The sequence below is a fragment of the Mesitornis unicolor genome, unplaced genomic scaffold (genome assembly GCF_000695765.1).
Source record: "Mesitornis unicolor isolate BGI_N332 unplaced genomic scaffold, ASM69576v1 scaffold7536, whole genome shotgun sequence".
Taxonomy (NCBI): domain Eukaryota; kingdom Metazoa; phylum Chordata; class Aves; order Mesitornithiformes; family Mesitornithidae; genus Mesitornis; species Mesitornis unicolor.
In genome coordinates this window covers 1-15,950 of record NW_010191612.1, presented here as the reverse complement: position 1 = coordinate 15,950, position 15,950 = coordinate 1, and the positions used below count along the sequence as shown (strand labels likewise).

The 15,950-nt window shown below is 39.2% G+C and overlaps 1 protein-coding gene across 1 annotated transcript in view; it reads left to right on the top strand.

Annotated features, from left to right (window-relative positions):
* Positions 1–14,100, top strand: part of MUC6 (mucin 6, oligomeric mucus/gel-forming) — a gene marked incomplete at its 5' end in the record, with an annotated part of 32,610 nt that extends 18,510 nt beyond the window's left edge. Inside the window, 13 exons of the mRNA XM_010186794.1 lie at positions 551–603; positions 699–808; positions 1,580–1,731; positions 2,461–2,602; positions 3,123–3,233; positions 5,294–5,479; positions 5,925–6,164; positions 7,148–7,304; positions 8,062–8,205; positions 8,713–8,775; positions 9,722–9,769; positions 11,542–11,715; positions 14,048–14,100. Coding sequence (XP_010185096.1) covers positions 551–603; positions 699–808; positions 1,580–1,731; positions 2,461–2,602; positions 3,123–3,233; positions 5,294–5,479; positions 5,925–6,164; positions 7,148–7,304; positions 8,062–8,205; positions 8,713–8,775; positions 9,722–9,769; positions 11,542–11,715; positions 14,048–14,100 — 1,633 coding nt within the window. The remainder of the gene's footprint in view (positions 1–550; positions 604–698; positions 809–1,579; positions 1,732–2,460; positions 2,603–3,122; positions 3,234–5,293; positions 5,480–5,924; positions 6,165–7,147; positions 7,305–8,061; positions 8,206–8,712; positions 8,776–9,721; positions 9,770–11,541; positions 11,716–14,047) is intronic.
* Between the last annotated feature and the right edge of the window lie 1,850 nt (positions 14,101–15,950).

Below are 15,950 nucleotides of genomic sequence, written 5' to 3'. Positions count from 1 at the left end.
GCTTCTTCTACACTCGCAACTTACTCGCTGGTATGGCAATGTGAGAAGCATACACGGCCTCGACACTGTTCAGCAATAGCTAAAACAACATCGTGTTATCAACACTGTTCTGGACACAAATCCAAAACATAACACCAGCAAGCTGTTATGACAAAAATTAACTCCATTCCAGCCAAAACCAGTTCAGTCTCCTTAAATTTTAATAGCAAATGTTTATTTTTTGACATCTTTTTTGCCCTTTCCTAAAATACAAAATTTCTTAAAGGAACAAAAAGCATTTGACCTATCTTAAGCTTGGAAATGTTAAGGAAAAAAATTAGAAAATGTGAGGTAAGATCTGATCTTTCCTAGTAGGAGATTCTGTCAACAGCATCTGGACAGCTATACATAAACCTCAAGAGTGACTTGATAGGTCATCATAAGAGAAGGAGCTAGTAACATAAATGGAATATTTCCCATAGAAACATGAAGCCATTTTGTAAAACTTAGAATTTCTTCCTTAGGAGAGAACTGCTTTTTTAAAAATTTCTTTTTTTTTTTCTTTCCTTAGCTACTGTGTTAATGGGAGGTTAAGTTGCACGGGCAAGCCTCAAAATCCTGCAGGTACGGGTCTGATATAATTTACTTAGAAGCATATTATTTTCCCCTATGTTGTAAAATTGCTACTTCACAATCTCTCCTATGTTTGTTTTTCCTAGAAAGCTGCAAAGCTCCTAGGAAATATGTATCATGTTCTGATAGTTTAGAAAACAAGTATGGAGCAGCATGTGCCCCTACCTGTCAGATGCTGGCTACTGGAATTGAATGTGTGAGTTTTGCAGTTCTGAGATGTTTATTGTCTTGAGAGAGGAAGAACGTTCTAGTTGTTACTTGGAACTTGACTACATTCCTTCTAGTGAAATGAAAACAGACGTTTCTTCTAACGTGATACACTTAAACAACTGACTTCTTTCCACAGACTGTGGACTTAAAAAATTTACATATATTCAAGCAGTGATTAAAGGAATTAAATTGCATGAATTAATGAATTAAAATTCTATTGAATTGATAGATTAAAAATCTATTAAGGTTGCTTAACTACATGGCTATCACCCCTGCCTCAGGTACTTCATAAGCTGCACGTCACTGGAAACTGATAAAACGTGGTTTATGCTTCCTGTTCTATTCTTTCCCAGCTCTCTGCTGATGGTGGTCACAGGATGCAGGAGACCTCAGCTAGGTGGAATTCTGCTCTGTCCTGATAGGGTTGTTGTATGCTTTTATATTAAGGAAACAGACCAATTGGAACAATTGTAATAAGTTTCCTTGATATAAAGAAACTTCTGTTGTACTCTGTCAGAAAGATTGATAGCAACGCAAGGCACATTTTTTAGTCTTCAAGTATGTTCAATTTCTCCCACAACAGGTGTATCTTGCAACTTCAGTGAAACTAGTTCAACTGTATATTAGTACGAGGAAAATCACAAAACTGAAATCAGGTCAAAACGAGAGCTTAGCACAGGTTCACTCTTAGAACCACTCACATAGAAGATAAAATGCATCTAATGTTTCTTTTCATTTTTCAATCTATCTTTACCAGATACCCACTAAATGCGAATCAGGCTGTGTCTGTACTGACGGCCTATATGAAAATCTTGATGGCAGGTGTGTTCCAGCTGAGGAGTGTCCGTGTGAATATGGTGGTCTTGCCTATGGAAAAGGTGAACAGATCCAAACTGAATGTGAGATCTGGTAAGAATCACAGAGTTTTCCATTGTGGAACCTCTGTTTCACTAAACTGTACAACTTCATACCAAAGTGTTTAGTTGACAGAAGAGTAGGAAATGGAAACAGCTGAATGGAAGGAATACAGTGACAAAACACAGAGGTGATAAAGAGAAGCTTAACATTTGACAACCAATATATGTATGGTTAAAAGAGTCATGGTACTGACTTGTCTTCATGGAGTCATGGCTTCAGGGATAATTTCTGCCATATGCATATCCAGGAATAAGGGCATCCAGTAGGGCCTGTAATAAAGATGAGGTCACAATCTTCCTTCTTTTCTGTAGATAAAAGCAACCCCCTAAAAGATTGTTTCCATCTCCTTAGCAGCATTCTCAAAGTACTTTATTCACTTACCAGTTACTCATCAGGTATTTTAAAACCACCACCACCCAAACTACACAGAACTGTGACATCTGTTTTCATTAAGAGCAAAAATAAACTAGTTTCATATTTTTTCTTTCATGAAAAAAAAAGAAAGCAAAAATGTCTTAAGATTTCCTCTTTAACATGAACTAATTTTCTTGGCAGCCCATAACTTTTAGTTATGGTTCTGATATTAATTGTAACTTGGTCAGAGTGTACACTAGTCAATTAAATGAACATCTTCTCTATAAGAGTTCACGTATATAAAATGAACCGGTTTGAGGTGGCATTTCTTTTAAATCTGAGTATGGTTTCTCTTCTCACTCCCAGCACTTGCACAAAAGGCAAATGGAAATGTGTTCAGAAATCCAAGTGCTCCTCAACGTGTAATCTGTATGGAGAAGGCCATATCACCACTTTTGATGGACAGCGTTTTGTGTTTGACGGCAACTGTGAATACATATTGGCTATGGTAATCTGCCTCTTACTGCTTATTCTGGCCGTATCTTAGCATCAAGAAACAGCTTTATTTAAATGGCTAACAAAAGTATCCTAGGATGCATCTATAACAGAGTATTTTGACTCTTCATAAACATTTAATGTGCTTTTATATTCCCTGCTTATTTCAATACTTAAGATGAAAAGAATTAAACACCGTTTTTCCCTGCAGTCACAACCAATTTTAGATTTAATACCATGTTTAAATAGTCATTGATATGCGTGTATTCTCTACCAGCCAGTTTTACCTTTTAGGGAAGCTATGTCAGTTTGACTACCAAACCAGAGGTCTTCACCTCCCAAAACACGCAGAATCACACTCATGACATGTTTAAGCTTTCTTTATTTTTTTAAGCATTTATTTTTTAAGTTGAAAGATTCCATACAGAGTCTACTGGGGTTTTGTTCTTTTTGTGTTTGTTTGTTGGTGTTTTTTTCCTTTTCTAAGCTTATTTTTTCTGGTTTTGGTTTTTTGTTGTTGTTTGTTTGTTTAGGATGGCTGCAGTGTTAATAGACCTATTTCCTCTTTCAAAATTGTTACTGAGAATGTCATCTGTGGGAAATCAGGGGTTACATGTTCCAGATCTATCAGCATTTACCTTGGGGTAAGTTCTTCATTCTGCTTTTGTCCATCTGAATAACTATTTTAAGCCCATGTTTGCTTCTGTTTTGGAAGCTTTAGCTGGGTCTTTGAAACAAAGTCTTGTAAATGAAATTATCTGCTAAACCTAAAGCTTCAGCTGTAGTAAGAATTGCCATCAGGTTTTTTACATTTCTCATGTCAATGGTTAAGTTCCCAAACTTCTTGCCTACTTAGAATTTATAAAATTTTAATGATTCAGAAGTTAATTGCTCAGTCAAAAGATACTGATTTCCTCACCTCAGCCAAACTCAGAAGAACAGTACTACAAAATTGAGACATTCTCATCATGGATTATGAGAAAAATCTCTCCAAATTTCTCTAAATCCAGGTAATACCTGCAATTCAAAATATATCCATATCTTACCTGAGGTATATACTAGTTTCCACTGATGTATCAGAGCTTCCAGAATTGGGTAAGTTGTACTGATTCAGATCAGTTCTATGGAAAAGCAATGCCCTGTATTATCAGATTATCTTAGGGTCCTTCATTATCTGACAGAGAGCAGAACATGAACAAGTGAGATTTTATCCCAAGGAATCCTTTGTCCTATCACTACAAGCAGTACACATTGCCACATTACTGGCTAAATACAGGCAGTTTCAGCTGGTCAGTGCAGTTTGCTTAGGATCCAGTTCCATAAATGCATGCTCCGGTCAAACCTTTCTGCTGATTATCTAGGCATTGAACCACTGCGGTATGACAGGAGTAATGTTGTAAAAGTACATATGAGTGGAAGATGATAAAAGGGCTCAAGATAGAAAGCTATTTTATCTGTAACTTTCTGATTATCCTTAGGAACAAAGGAAAACACACTTCCTCTACTCTGTTGGCTGCATAGAGATGACAGTATTTGCACCAAATGCAGTCAGAGTGTTAACACATCTAACTGTGAGGGCAGAACAATTGCAGATATTTTTGTATCCTGTGAAGATTTGCATATGCATACAAAATAATTCAAAGAGGATAGAAAAGCCTCTAAAACTGAATCATAGAATAGAAAAGAATAGAATAGAATCACAGAATGCTTTGCATTGGAAGGGACATTTCAAGGTCATTTAGTTCACCCCCCCACCCCTGCAATAAGCAGGGACATCTTCAATCAGATCAGCTTGCTCAAAGCCCTGCCCAGACTGACCTTGAATGTTTCCAGAGATGGGGCACCTACAACCTCCCTGGCCAACCTGTTTCAGTGCTTCCAATCCTTCATTGTAAAAAATTTCTTCCTTCTATCTAGTCTGAATCGACCCTCTTTTAGTTTAAAACCATTACCCTTTGTCCTAACACTACACGCCCTACTAAAACGCCTGTTCCCATCTTTCTTATAAGCCCCCTTCAAATATTGAAAGGCCACAATAAGGCCTCCCCGGAGCCTTCTCTTCTCCAAGCCCCAACTCGCTCAGCGTGTCCTCAAAGGAGAAGTGTCCCCTCTCTCTGATAATTTTTGTGGCCCTCCTCTGGACCTGCTCCAACAGCTCCATGTCTTTCCTGTACTGAGGACTCCAGAGCTGGATGCAGTACTCCAGGTGGGGTCTCACCAGAGCAGAGCAGAGGGGCAGAATCACCTCCCTCACCAGAGCAGAGCAGAGGGGCAGAATCACCTCCCTCAACCTGCTGGCCCATTATTCTTTTGATGCAGCCCAGGATGCGGTTAGCTTTCTGAGCCGCAAGTGCACATTGCTTACTCGTGTCGTTTTTCATCCACCAGTACCCCTAAATCCTTCTCTGCAGGGCTGCTCTCAATCCCTCCATCTCCCAGGCACAGAGGTGAGACTGACAGGTCGGTAGCTCCCGAGGTCCTCTTTTATACTCTTTTTAAAAATGGTTGCAATGGTTCCCTTTTCCCAATCACCAGGGACTTCACCTGACTGCCATGACTTACCAAATACGTTGGAGAGTGCAAGTAAGTGGGAATCGCAAGACAATCTACAGTAGCACAGCATCTGATCTTCAGCAGTGTGACACATAGTAAGGAAAATACTGAAACTGGATAAGTTATAACATACAAATAAATATTTTTCCAGAATCTGACATTCATACTGCGAGACGAAACATTCACTGTCTCTGGAGAAAATCCTGCAGTGCAGTATAAAGTGAAAAAGAATGCTCTTCACCTGATGTTTGATATCATTATCCCTGGAAAATATAACATGACACTTATCTGGAATAAGCACATGAACTTCTTTATCAAGATCTCCAGGGAAACACAGGTATTGCAGAATAACTTCCTCAGTAAACTGTCCTTCAATCAAATTGATCTGCATATTTGATGACTGTTGCCTTGACTTTCTATAATGGCAAAGGTTTTTCAGAGATGCTACTAGCAATTCATATTCATCATTATCTCAAAAACAGCAGAGATTTTCAGTAGAGGCTGATTTTTAAGGGGTTATCCTACTTCATTCAGGAAATTTTTGAGCTAAGTGCTTGTACCATCTACAACTGCATTGTTGAATTTGATCTCTGATGAGAGTTTAGAATTTAGAGGAGAAACACAATCATCCACAGATGAACAGAACCTCATGCTCAGTATGCTAAGAATGTAGGAGAGTGTATTTGTAGGTCACATCCACTATTAAAGCACAGGAAACTGTAATCAAAAGGGAAGGTAATTGTAACTTGCTGAACTAACATTGCTACTTTCATTTAATCTAGGAAACTATATGTGGTTTGTGTGGGAACTATAATGGCAATATGAAGGATGATTTTGAAACTCGAAGCAAGTATGTTGCATCAAATGAGTTGGAGTTTGTCAATTCTTGGAAAGAGAATCCTCTCTGTGGGGATGTATACTTTGTAGTGGACCCCTGTAGCAAGAACCCTTACCGTAAAGCATGGGCAGAAAAGACATGTTCCATCATCAACAGCCCAGTCTTTTCTGCCTGTCACAATAAGGTAAGAATTGGTTTGGCTTTATTTTTATTTATAGGCATAATCTACATGCCTCCAAAATGCTCACACTCCAACATTTGATTTTCTTTTCCCCAAAATATTTTAATAAAATATGTCTATTTTGTTCTATGGTTATATTTTAATAAAATAACATTTTTATATTTTATTAATATTTTAATTAAAAAAAACATTTTATACCTCTCATCTATGTTAAACTTCGTCCTTTCTTAATTGCATTTCACCAGCCCTTTTGTAAGCACAAAAAGCTAAGTATGGCATTAACTAGGTAGTTAAAAATATCAGAGTGGAAAAGGAATGAAGACGTAAGTATCAGAAATCAGTTGGTCTGTTCATGATGCCTGATACTGATCAATGCACTGTTTACTCTATTGAAACCTTTTAGCCTTTGTTAGAAAACCAGACTCAAGAAAAGCCTGAAAGTATTTGTTCTCACTAGTAATCTGACAGCGTTACTTAAAAGACACAGATCTGCCCAAAGCAAGATATCATCAACCTTCCTATTTGTTTTAACTTGCTTACTTTGTGCAAAAGAAAATATTGCAAGGTTCATCAGAACTAGGCCTTCTGAAGGAAAATCTCCATTTTCAGGAGGTGAAAACAAGTAAGGAATGTCAATAATTATGCAGTGCTCTTGCGTATCCATGGAGGGTGTACAGCTGATGAACTTGTACCTCAATGGATGTGGGTGTTTGGGGTTTTTTTAGCTGACTATATGTAGTGTGTTCAGGACTAGTATGAATTTAGAAATACGTATCTGGCAACGCATCATCAGTTTCTGTTGTTGATGTGGAAATGACTGCATTCTTGCTAAAAGTGTAATTGTAATTGCTTTGACAAGTGTTCAGAGGAAGTACTAGTTACTCTCACTTAAGGGAACACATATTGTTTAAACCAGGGAAAAACAACTTCTTAAGAAAGAGGCACAAAGAGTCCTAGAAAATGTATTGCTTCCTCTTCCAATGCAGGTGAATCGTATGCCCTATTATGAGGCCTGTGTTCGAGACTCCTGTGGTTGTGACATTGGTGGAGACTGTGAATGCATGTGTGATGCCATTGCAGTGTATGCCATGGCATGTTTAGATAAGGGTATCTGCATTGATTGGAGGACTCCTGAGTTCTGTCGTAAGTTTCTTTAAGCTCTCTTTAAACAGGTTAAAAAGATTATTGTTGTTACTCTGAGTATATTAATATGGCAATGTAGGTAATGGATTAATAAGCACCTCCAGAGTTGCATTGTCTCTGTAGGCAAATAGTTGATTTAAGTTACTTGGGTTTTGAACAGTGTAGTTTTCATTTGTGCAAAATTAAAGAAAATATTCTCTCTCTTTTTACCCTGGAGTAATGAGACAGAAAATAATGTCGTCACAGAAGGCAAACTATTTCTTCTGCTGCCACTGTATAGTGAACTGTCAGCTTGTCAGCAGAGAAAGTATGAAATAGTGAAAAAAAATGTTCCATTTTAGCTGTGATTAAATAATCTTCTGTGTGGATGTCAAGAAAATACAAACAGCTGTGCTGGCTGGAACACTGTACAACAGGAAAAAGATACCAAGGGGTTCCAGGACACTGTATATGGAGGAACAAAGAGGATGAGTGTGTTCTAAATCAATGCTAGAGTAGTCATCTCTGATGGTTTCTTTTCAACATTTCACTATATTATGCATTAAAAATTGTGGAAATGCCTGGATAGTGCATTTGCAGAAAAGAAATTCGCTTCAGTGGAGCATAAATTTCAATTTACATCAGAACCTAATAACTTCAGTGACATAATTTTTTATTCCAGCTGTTTATTAATTTTATCCTCCCTTCAGTCCTTTGAAAATAACATGCCATTAATTTGAAAAATTCTGATTTCTCCCTTGCTTTTCCCTTTTTTTAGCTGTCTATTGTGAATATTACAATTCTCACAAAACGACAGGAAGTGGTGATGGTTATTCCTATGGCTACAACAATGAGAACTGCACCTGGCATTACAGGCCTTGTAACTGTCCAAATCAGAACTACAAATATGTCAACATTGAAGGTAAAAAGTGTACAGCATACTAGTGTAGACCAGGAAACGGTAATACAAGAATTATTTTCAATGCTGTTTTTTAAATCACTCATACTATAGTTAAATTTTGGTATTCTAATTGCTGCTATCTTTGAAGATATTTTGCTGATCTTTACCTTACTGCTTTAAATACATTTAAATTCAGTACCTATAATACACCTAGGTTTATATTGAGCTCAGCATATCTTGAGGAGAAATTCTGACTTGCACCATATCAAAAGGATACTCTGTACTTAGGTCAGAAAACATGTGGAGAGAACAGTTAATATTTTATTAGTCAAATGCATACAGCTGGAGAAATTAAAAGTATTCTACATAGGCAGACCCTTCTTCAGAAGATGACATTGGAAATGCTTACCTGAATAGATGATGTTGCAATCAATACAATTTTAATAACAAATGTAAGATATTAGATTTAAAATAGCATAAATAATTCTCTGAGAAATGTAAAACAAACTTCTCCTCCCCTTTCTTCAGGCTGTTACAACTGCTCTCATGATGAATACTTTGACCATGAGAAGGAAAGATGCATGCCGTGCGGTAAGCAGTAACCTATATACTAATTTTCTTTATCTACTGTAACTGGAAAACAATACTAAAACATTAGTATATTCTCAAAGAAGGTATTTTTCCTAGTACCTCTCAATTAATAATAAGTGTTCGTCTAAGCATAACTTTCCTTCAAAATAACCCTATTACTGTACAGCTAGTATGTAAAACTTTAGCTGGTAAATAAAGGGATGCAAAGAACTAATTAAAAGAAGGATTAAGTAAGGAATGTTATAATACAGATGACCCTGACTGATTTTAGTTATCAACATGAAAAGTTATGTTCGTTGTAAATGTGCGTACTTTTCAAGATGTAGGTCTTCCTCAAAGTGCATTGGTGTTCTGATCTGCCTGAGAAGAGCTGTGGGTTTCAGATATGTCCAACATCTTTCATTAAAAAAGAGAACATATAGAATAGGATCAGACCTAGCTAATGGTCTTAGCAAATCGATTGGAAAAAAAGGTATTTATTACCATATGGTTTACTTCTGTGAAAACCTATCCTATTAAATAATGTTTTAGATAGACTCTAGCTGCATAGTTTGGATGCAGCTGTTAAAAAAACTGAAGGACAATTTTTATCATATTACGGAATTCTAACCTGTGTAACCAAGATCTCAGCTCATGATCACATTTACATGCAAAGATTATGTTTCCATTACCCCTGAAAAGTGAAGTGCCCTTAAGCATAAAAATCATAAGAAAGGTAGCAAAAACTTACTCATGTTCATTATTATTATTAGATGTATTAATTTCTTTGTCACTGTTTAAATCCCTTGATGCAAAGCTTACCAATGAAATATGTAATATTAAGCATATTCAGGAATATCTCACCTATTAGCACAATTCTTTTAATTCAATCTGAAATTTGCCCTTTTTGAAAAATTTTAATACATTTTCATCCACAAACTTAACCTGTTCTACTTTTACACAACAGGGCATGAAACCACTAGTACCACACCTAAAACATCTTCACCTACAAAAGGTAAGTAGTTGACCAAACTAGTACTTACACACTGATACATGTCATGATATGTGTTTATGAAGTAAACAATATCCTTTTTTGCATGATGTTGTGGCATCATCATTTTCACACGCATAAGATGCAATGATGAAAAATACTTGGTATCATAACTACCACAGAAATATTTCACAGAAATATTTGTTAGACACCTTAAGAAAAAAAAATATTGAGAGAACAGTGTTTTCTTAGTATACCTAGGTACTTCCAGATACTGGTAATGAAATATCTCTGCTAGTGAATAAGGACTTCTGTCTTGTCTCTGATGGGCAGTGGGATTGAGCCCACCCTCAGCAAATTTGCAGAGGCCTCTAATCTGAGTGGTACAGTTGACACACTTGAGGGATGGGACGCCATTCAGAGGGACCTATACAAGCTCAAGAAGTGAGACCATGTGAATATTGTGAGGTTCGACAAGGCCAAGTAGAAGGTCCTGCATCTGGATCAGGGCAGCCCCCAGTATCAATACAGGCTGGGAGATGGAGGGATTGAGAGCAGCCCTGCAGAGAAGGATTTAGGGGTACTGGTGGATTAAAAACTGGACACGAGTAAGCAATGTGCACTTGCAGCCCAGAAAGCCAACCGCATCCTGGGCTGCATCAAAAAAAGCATGGGCCAGCAGGTTGAGGGAGGTGATTCTGCCCCTCTGCTCTGCTCTGGTGAGACCCCACCTGGAGTACTGCATCCAGCTCTGGAGTCCTCAGTACAGGAAAGACATGGAGCTGTTAGAGCAGGTCCAGAGGAGGGCCACAAAAATGATCAGAGGGAGGGGACACTTCTCCTCTGAGGACACGTTGAGCGAGTTGGGGTTTTTTAGCCTGGAGAAAAGAAGGCTCCGGGGAGGCCTTATTGTGGCCTTTCAATATTTGAAGGGGGCTTATAAGAAAGATGGGAACAGGCGTTTTAGTAGGGCGTGTAGTGTTAGGACAAGGGGTAATGGTTTTAAACTAAAAGAGGGTCGATTCAGACTAGATAGAAGGAAGAAATATTTTACAATGAAGGATTGGAAGCACTGAAACAGGTTGGCCAGAGAGGTTGTAGGTGCCCCATCTCTGGAAACATTCAAGGTCAGTCTGGGCAGGGCTTTGAGCAAGCTGATCTGATTGAAGATGTCCCTGCTTATTGCAGGGGTGGGGGAGGTGAACTAAATGACCTTGAAATGTCCCTTCCAAGTGCAAAGCATTCTGTGATATACAAAATCCTACAAAAATTTCTTCACAGTTCTTAGTGGAGACTGGCTGTATAACACTTTGACAATTTAAGATGATCTTCATGCAAATGTATGGCTGAGAATACCAAACACCTATAGCCTAATCCAGGAAAGGAATCTATACCTACTGATCTTAAATTTATTAGAAATTCCATTTCCCCGTAGACAGATGTTACTGGGAAAATATTACACTGTCAGCTGTGTGAATAATAAAATATAATTCCATGTCTGCTACTATACAAAAATATTTATGCCATATTAGCTTTAAAGTGATGCAGAAAAATGTATAAAGCTTCTGCAAGAATTCCTGTTTCATACATTCACTGACATAATAGCAAAGGACTAGATGGACAACTTCTCTCAAATTTTTCATCTAAAAGGTGATGGCTTTTAAGTAGTTACTACTAATAGTTATTAAGACTGTTTTTACTTTAAAAACTAATTTTCAATTTATATAGGTACATTACAAATAGATTATCAAGAGCAATTTGTTATCCTTTAATTTTTATATTTTTTTTTCTTTTAGAAACAACATTGCAACCTAAAGTAATGAGAAGCTCTACTACAAGTACCCTACCAAGTATTTCTTCTTCTGGAGCTACTATATCAGCTGAGACTACAAATCCAACAATAACCTCAAAAATCACAGTTTCAGGAACTTCATCAGCATCTGCTCTTGTCACAGTAAAGTCAACAACTGGTAGGTTTTTAGAGTTAACTGTCTAAAATAAATTCAAGTAAGCCCACTCTTACATAGGTGAGATACCACCCTACTAGGAAAGCATTGCAAGCTGTCTCACCATCCAAGCTTAAGACTCCAAATCATGAAGCAGACAAAGCAGGCTTCCAGAAAGGAGTTTGTAAACCAGAAATCTTCAAAAGTGTAGATCAAAACTGATTGGAAGGACAAAGGATATAGACACTAAAAATACAAGCAAAAATCACTTCTGTGACTCATCCAAGAAGTACATTAGAAGTTCTATAAGCAGTAAGCCAGCTCAGCTCTAGTTAGATTTACTAGCTCTGCTTCAGCCTCTTTTCCACAGCTAGTTCAGTTTTGCTGTCATATTCAAGGAGCACCCAACCTATTAATTCTGAATAATGTATGCAGGCTCCAAAGCAGAATCACACAGGTATCAGTGCAGCAGTTTTCTCTAGGATTCTAGAGTCCTGCTCTCGCGAGACTGACCCCTCCAACATAAATTACTTTCTGATTCTATGACTTGTGGAGGCTCATAATTATAACATGTAGCTTCCCACCAACAAGTACTTCAACTAATAAGCCATCCTGGGCCCAGACTATCCAGGAAAGCACAGTTAAAAAGAGGTCCCACAGGACTCAAAACACAACATAAAAGGCTGCCATTGTGACAGAAGATTTGTACACTGGGACAAGAAAAGTTCTATAGTATGATTTTATTTAGCTTTGTAACACATATTACAGAAAGTTCAAACTGTGACTCTTTTGGAACATAATAATAGTAAATGAAATTGTCATTTGGGCAAAGGCCATAGGTACTTTAGCCAATAAATGATAACAAAGCTATCTTCTTAGAAAAATTATGTAAAAACAATCTAATCTGGGAAAAAATACAGAAAATGAGAACAAAGAAAGATATGAGACAACAGAAAATAAATACGAGTAGAGAGAGACTTGGCAAGCTTATGAGAACATGAATACAAACAATTACAGAGAAAATATTCAAGAGATCAAGGGTGAAAACTGGGTCTCTGGCATATGGGTAGCTTCTTCATAATTTATCTACTTTTAGTTATTCAATGAATGGATCACTCACGTTGTATTATTTACCTTTACTCCAAAAGAACATACAACATCAATTTTCACCACACCAAACATGACTACAACCATTACGACTCCTTCCATAACTACCACAACAAAAAGAATCGTGACCACTAAACCAACGTCTGCATCAACCACTGCTTCAACAGAGACGGAAAAAGTAAGGTTCACCACACCACCCTTCAAGACCCCTATGAAAAAGGAAATTACAGCCACCTCAATACCTACTCAAGCCACATCTCAGATGACAACTTTCAGCAAGCCTAAAGTAACAGTAGGTAAATACCACTTTTTGATATCTGCCAGGTGAAGCCATCGCTCACATGTCAATGTATTCCTTATAAAAATCCCAACCTTTCTTACCAGTTGTCTTAACATTGCAGATAGATAGGAAGGAACGTGGATAACTGAATAAGTATTATAAAAATGGAAATCTATGTGTCTTGCCAATGGAGAAAGCATCTGACATCCAAATATAATCTTAAACTAATCTCCAGACATTTTAACATTTCTTTTCAAGGCCGTACTCTACACTTCCTCCAAATTCGGGCAAAATTTCTGTGTGCTTCAAAATGAGTTCTGGAAAACTCACAGATGCCATAATAAGTGTTCCCCTTAACTATTGTAACAAATTCTCAGGAAAAAAAAATAAATAAATAAAGGAAATTATGCTTCGGAATGTCAGGTACTCCATATGCCAACAATCACAGAATCATAGAACGGTTTAGGTTGGAAGGGACCTTAAAGCTCATCCAGTCCAACCCCCTGCTATGGGCAGGGACACCTCCCACCAGCCCAGGCTGCCCAAAGCCCTGTCCAACCTGGCCTTGAACACTGCCAGGGAGGGGGCATCCACAGCTTCCCTGGGAAACCTGGGCCAGTGTCTCACCACCCTCACAGGAAAGAATTTCTTCCTAATATTTGGTCTAAATCTACTCTCCTCCAGTTTAAAGCCACTCCCCCTCATTCTCCTCTGAGGTTGTACAACATGAATTACTAGGTTAGGAACTGACACCAGAGGCTGGGACAATGTGCATGGAGAAGTCTACTGTAGTAGAGGGCAGGTGTACACTCTCTCCCAATCTCTACATCTCCCACAAAATGCTGTTGGGGTGCACACATCTGGGTCTTCTTGTGACAGCTTCCTCTGAGGAAGTATCACAACCTACTTTAACTAGGAACCTTACCAGCTCCCAGTCATTACTAATATTCATTCTTCCTTACTTTACAGAGAGTGAGGAAACTGAAGCAACCACTCTGCACCAAGTCCCAGTAGGTGAGTAAGAGAGAGCTGAGAGAAGCCCTTGGCCTAAGACTCTGCTTCACTTACCCCACCTTTCCCACAGGATGTTTTTGCCCAGTCTGGAACACCTTGGAGGGGAGACATGCACATCGAGAGAGGCATTTCTTCTTTCAGGACCTCCAGGAAGAGGCAGGGGCTGTCTGAAGCCCTGAATTATCGGAAGGCACCTTTTAGGCCCAGTTCTTGCCCCCCATTTTTTTATGGAGAAGTCACTGGCCCAAATCTTCCACTTGCCCAGTAAGACTCAATGGGGTCTAGTCCTGCCTTTCTTACCTCTACTCATATCCTGAGGCTTCCATGTGGGAACTGCCCACCTGCTTTGCCTTCCCCTCTTGCCCTGCCATGCTCAATGAGCCTGTTCTTTTCTCTCTGTAGTTATCACCCACAGAAGACCAACAAAACAACACCTTGTGCACCTCATCACGCAGAAGACCACCCCTGCCACATCCACCAGCAGCACCTCTGTCTCAAGAGAGACCAGCTCTGCCAGCAGCCCAGAAATCCCACTGACAAGGATGTCTCCACACCCCAGTTCTTTGCCTGCCACCTCAGCCTCTTCTGCTTCTTCCTCCTCCTCAACTGTGTCCTCGACGTGGTTGAGACCATCACATCCTGGTAAAACTCCATCCTGCCCTTCCTGCTGCTCTGCCTGCTCCTTCCAGCTCCCACTATTCTCTCCTAAGGAGCACATCCCACACAGGCTTCGGTTTTGGCATTTGTTCTCAATTTCCACTGTTGTTGCTATGGGAGTCCTGGAACAGAGACAGGTCCTGGGACTGGCCTGCACATGACCCTGGTTCTATCCTCCTTCCTTGCTGGTTCAGGGGTCTGTCTCTGGGGCACAAGCCTTTATCAGGGTACAGACATCCATGAGTTCCTACCCTACAGCTAGCAAGCAGAGACAAGCTAAAACACCCCCCTTCACCTTACAGTGGTGCCCTGACAATGCACAATGGGAGGGGGAGTAGGAAGCAGTGAAACTGGAAACTCATCTCCCATTTATACCTCAGGACAGCTCTGGATGAGAGACAGAGAGACAGAACACAAGGCATGCTCTCGATTCAATAGATGCACAGGCACTAGCACACCCCACACACATTCAGGTCAACAAATGCCACTTTCTTGGCCAGTGCTGACCCTGAGTGCATAAGAGTAACCAGTGAAGGGTGAACAGGAAGGTGTACACTCAACTTCAGACTAAAGTTCTCCCACCAAGACCCATTGGGTCTACATGACTGGTTTGTCTTGGTGGTGAACAGGACAGCCTACTTTGAGGAGATGCTACAACATACTTTATCTAGAATACTTTCCAAAACTCAAATATTATTTTCTCTCATCCCTTTTTTGGTAGCAAGGGAGGCAACCAGAGCTAAGACTCCAACTAGTAACGTAGTAACTGGTGAGTGTTCTGGTTAGGAGAAAGCTAAAGGCATCCACAGACTATGCCTGTCCCTTCAGTAGCCTCAGATCTCCCAGTGATCCTTTCCAGCACAGTGTGTAGCAGGAAAATTATAGACTACCTGAAAAAACAGTGCATTTGCAGAGGAAAGTAGAGAAAACTCTTGCCCTCTGAAGAGCTCCAGGAGGAATAAGACAAACTGCTAAAGGAAAACCTTCATGACCACCACCCCGAAATTCTCAGAAGAATCGGACATACTAGAGGTCAAAGCCTAATTCATTCATCTGTAGAACAATTAGAATTAGTGGGACCTGGTGCAGCCTAACTAGCTGTATCATAGCACAAGCTTCTACCCAAAACCTGCCAACATGACACACCTTCACATCTTACCTGCTCATCCTCAACTGACCCACGCTTTCCTCCCTGCAGCCT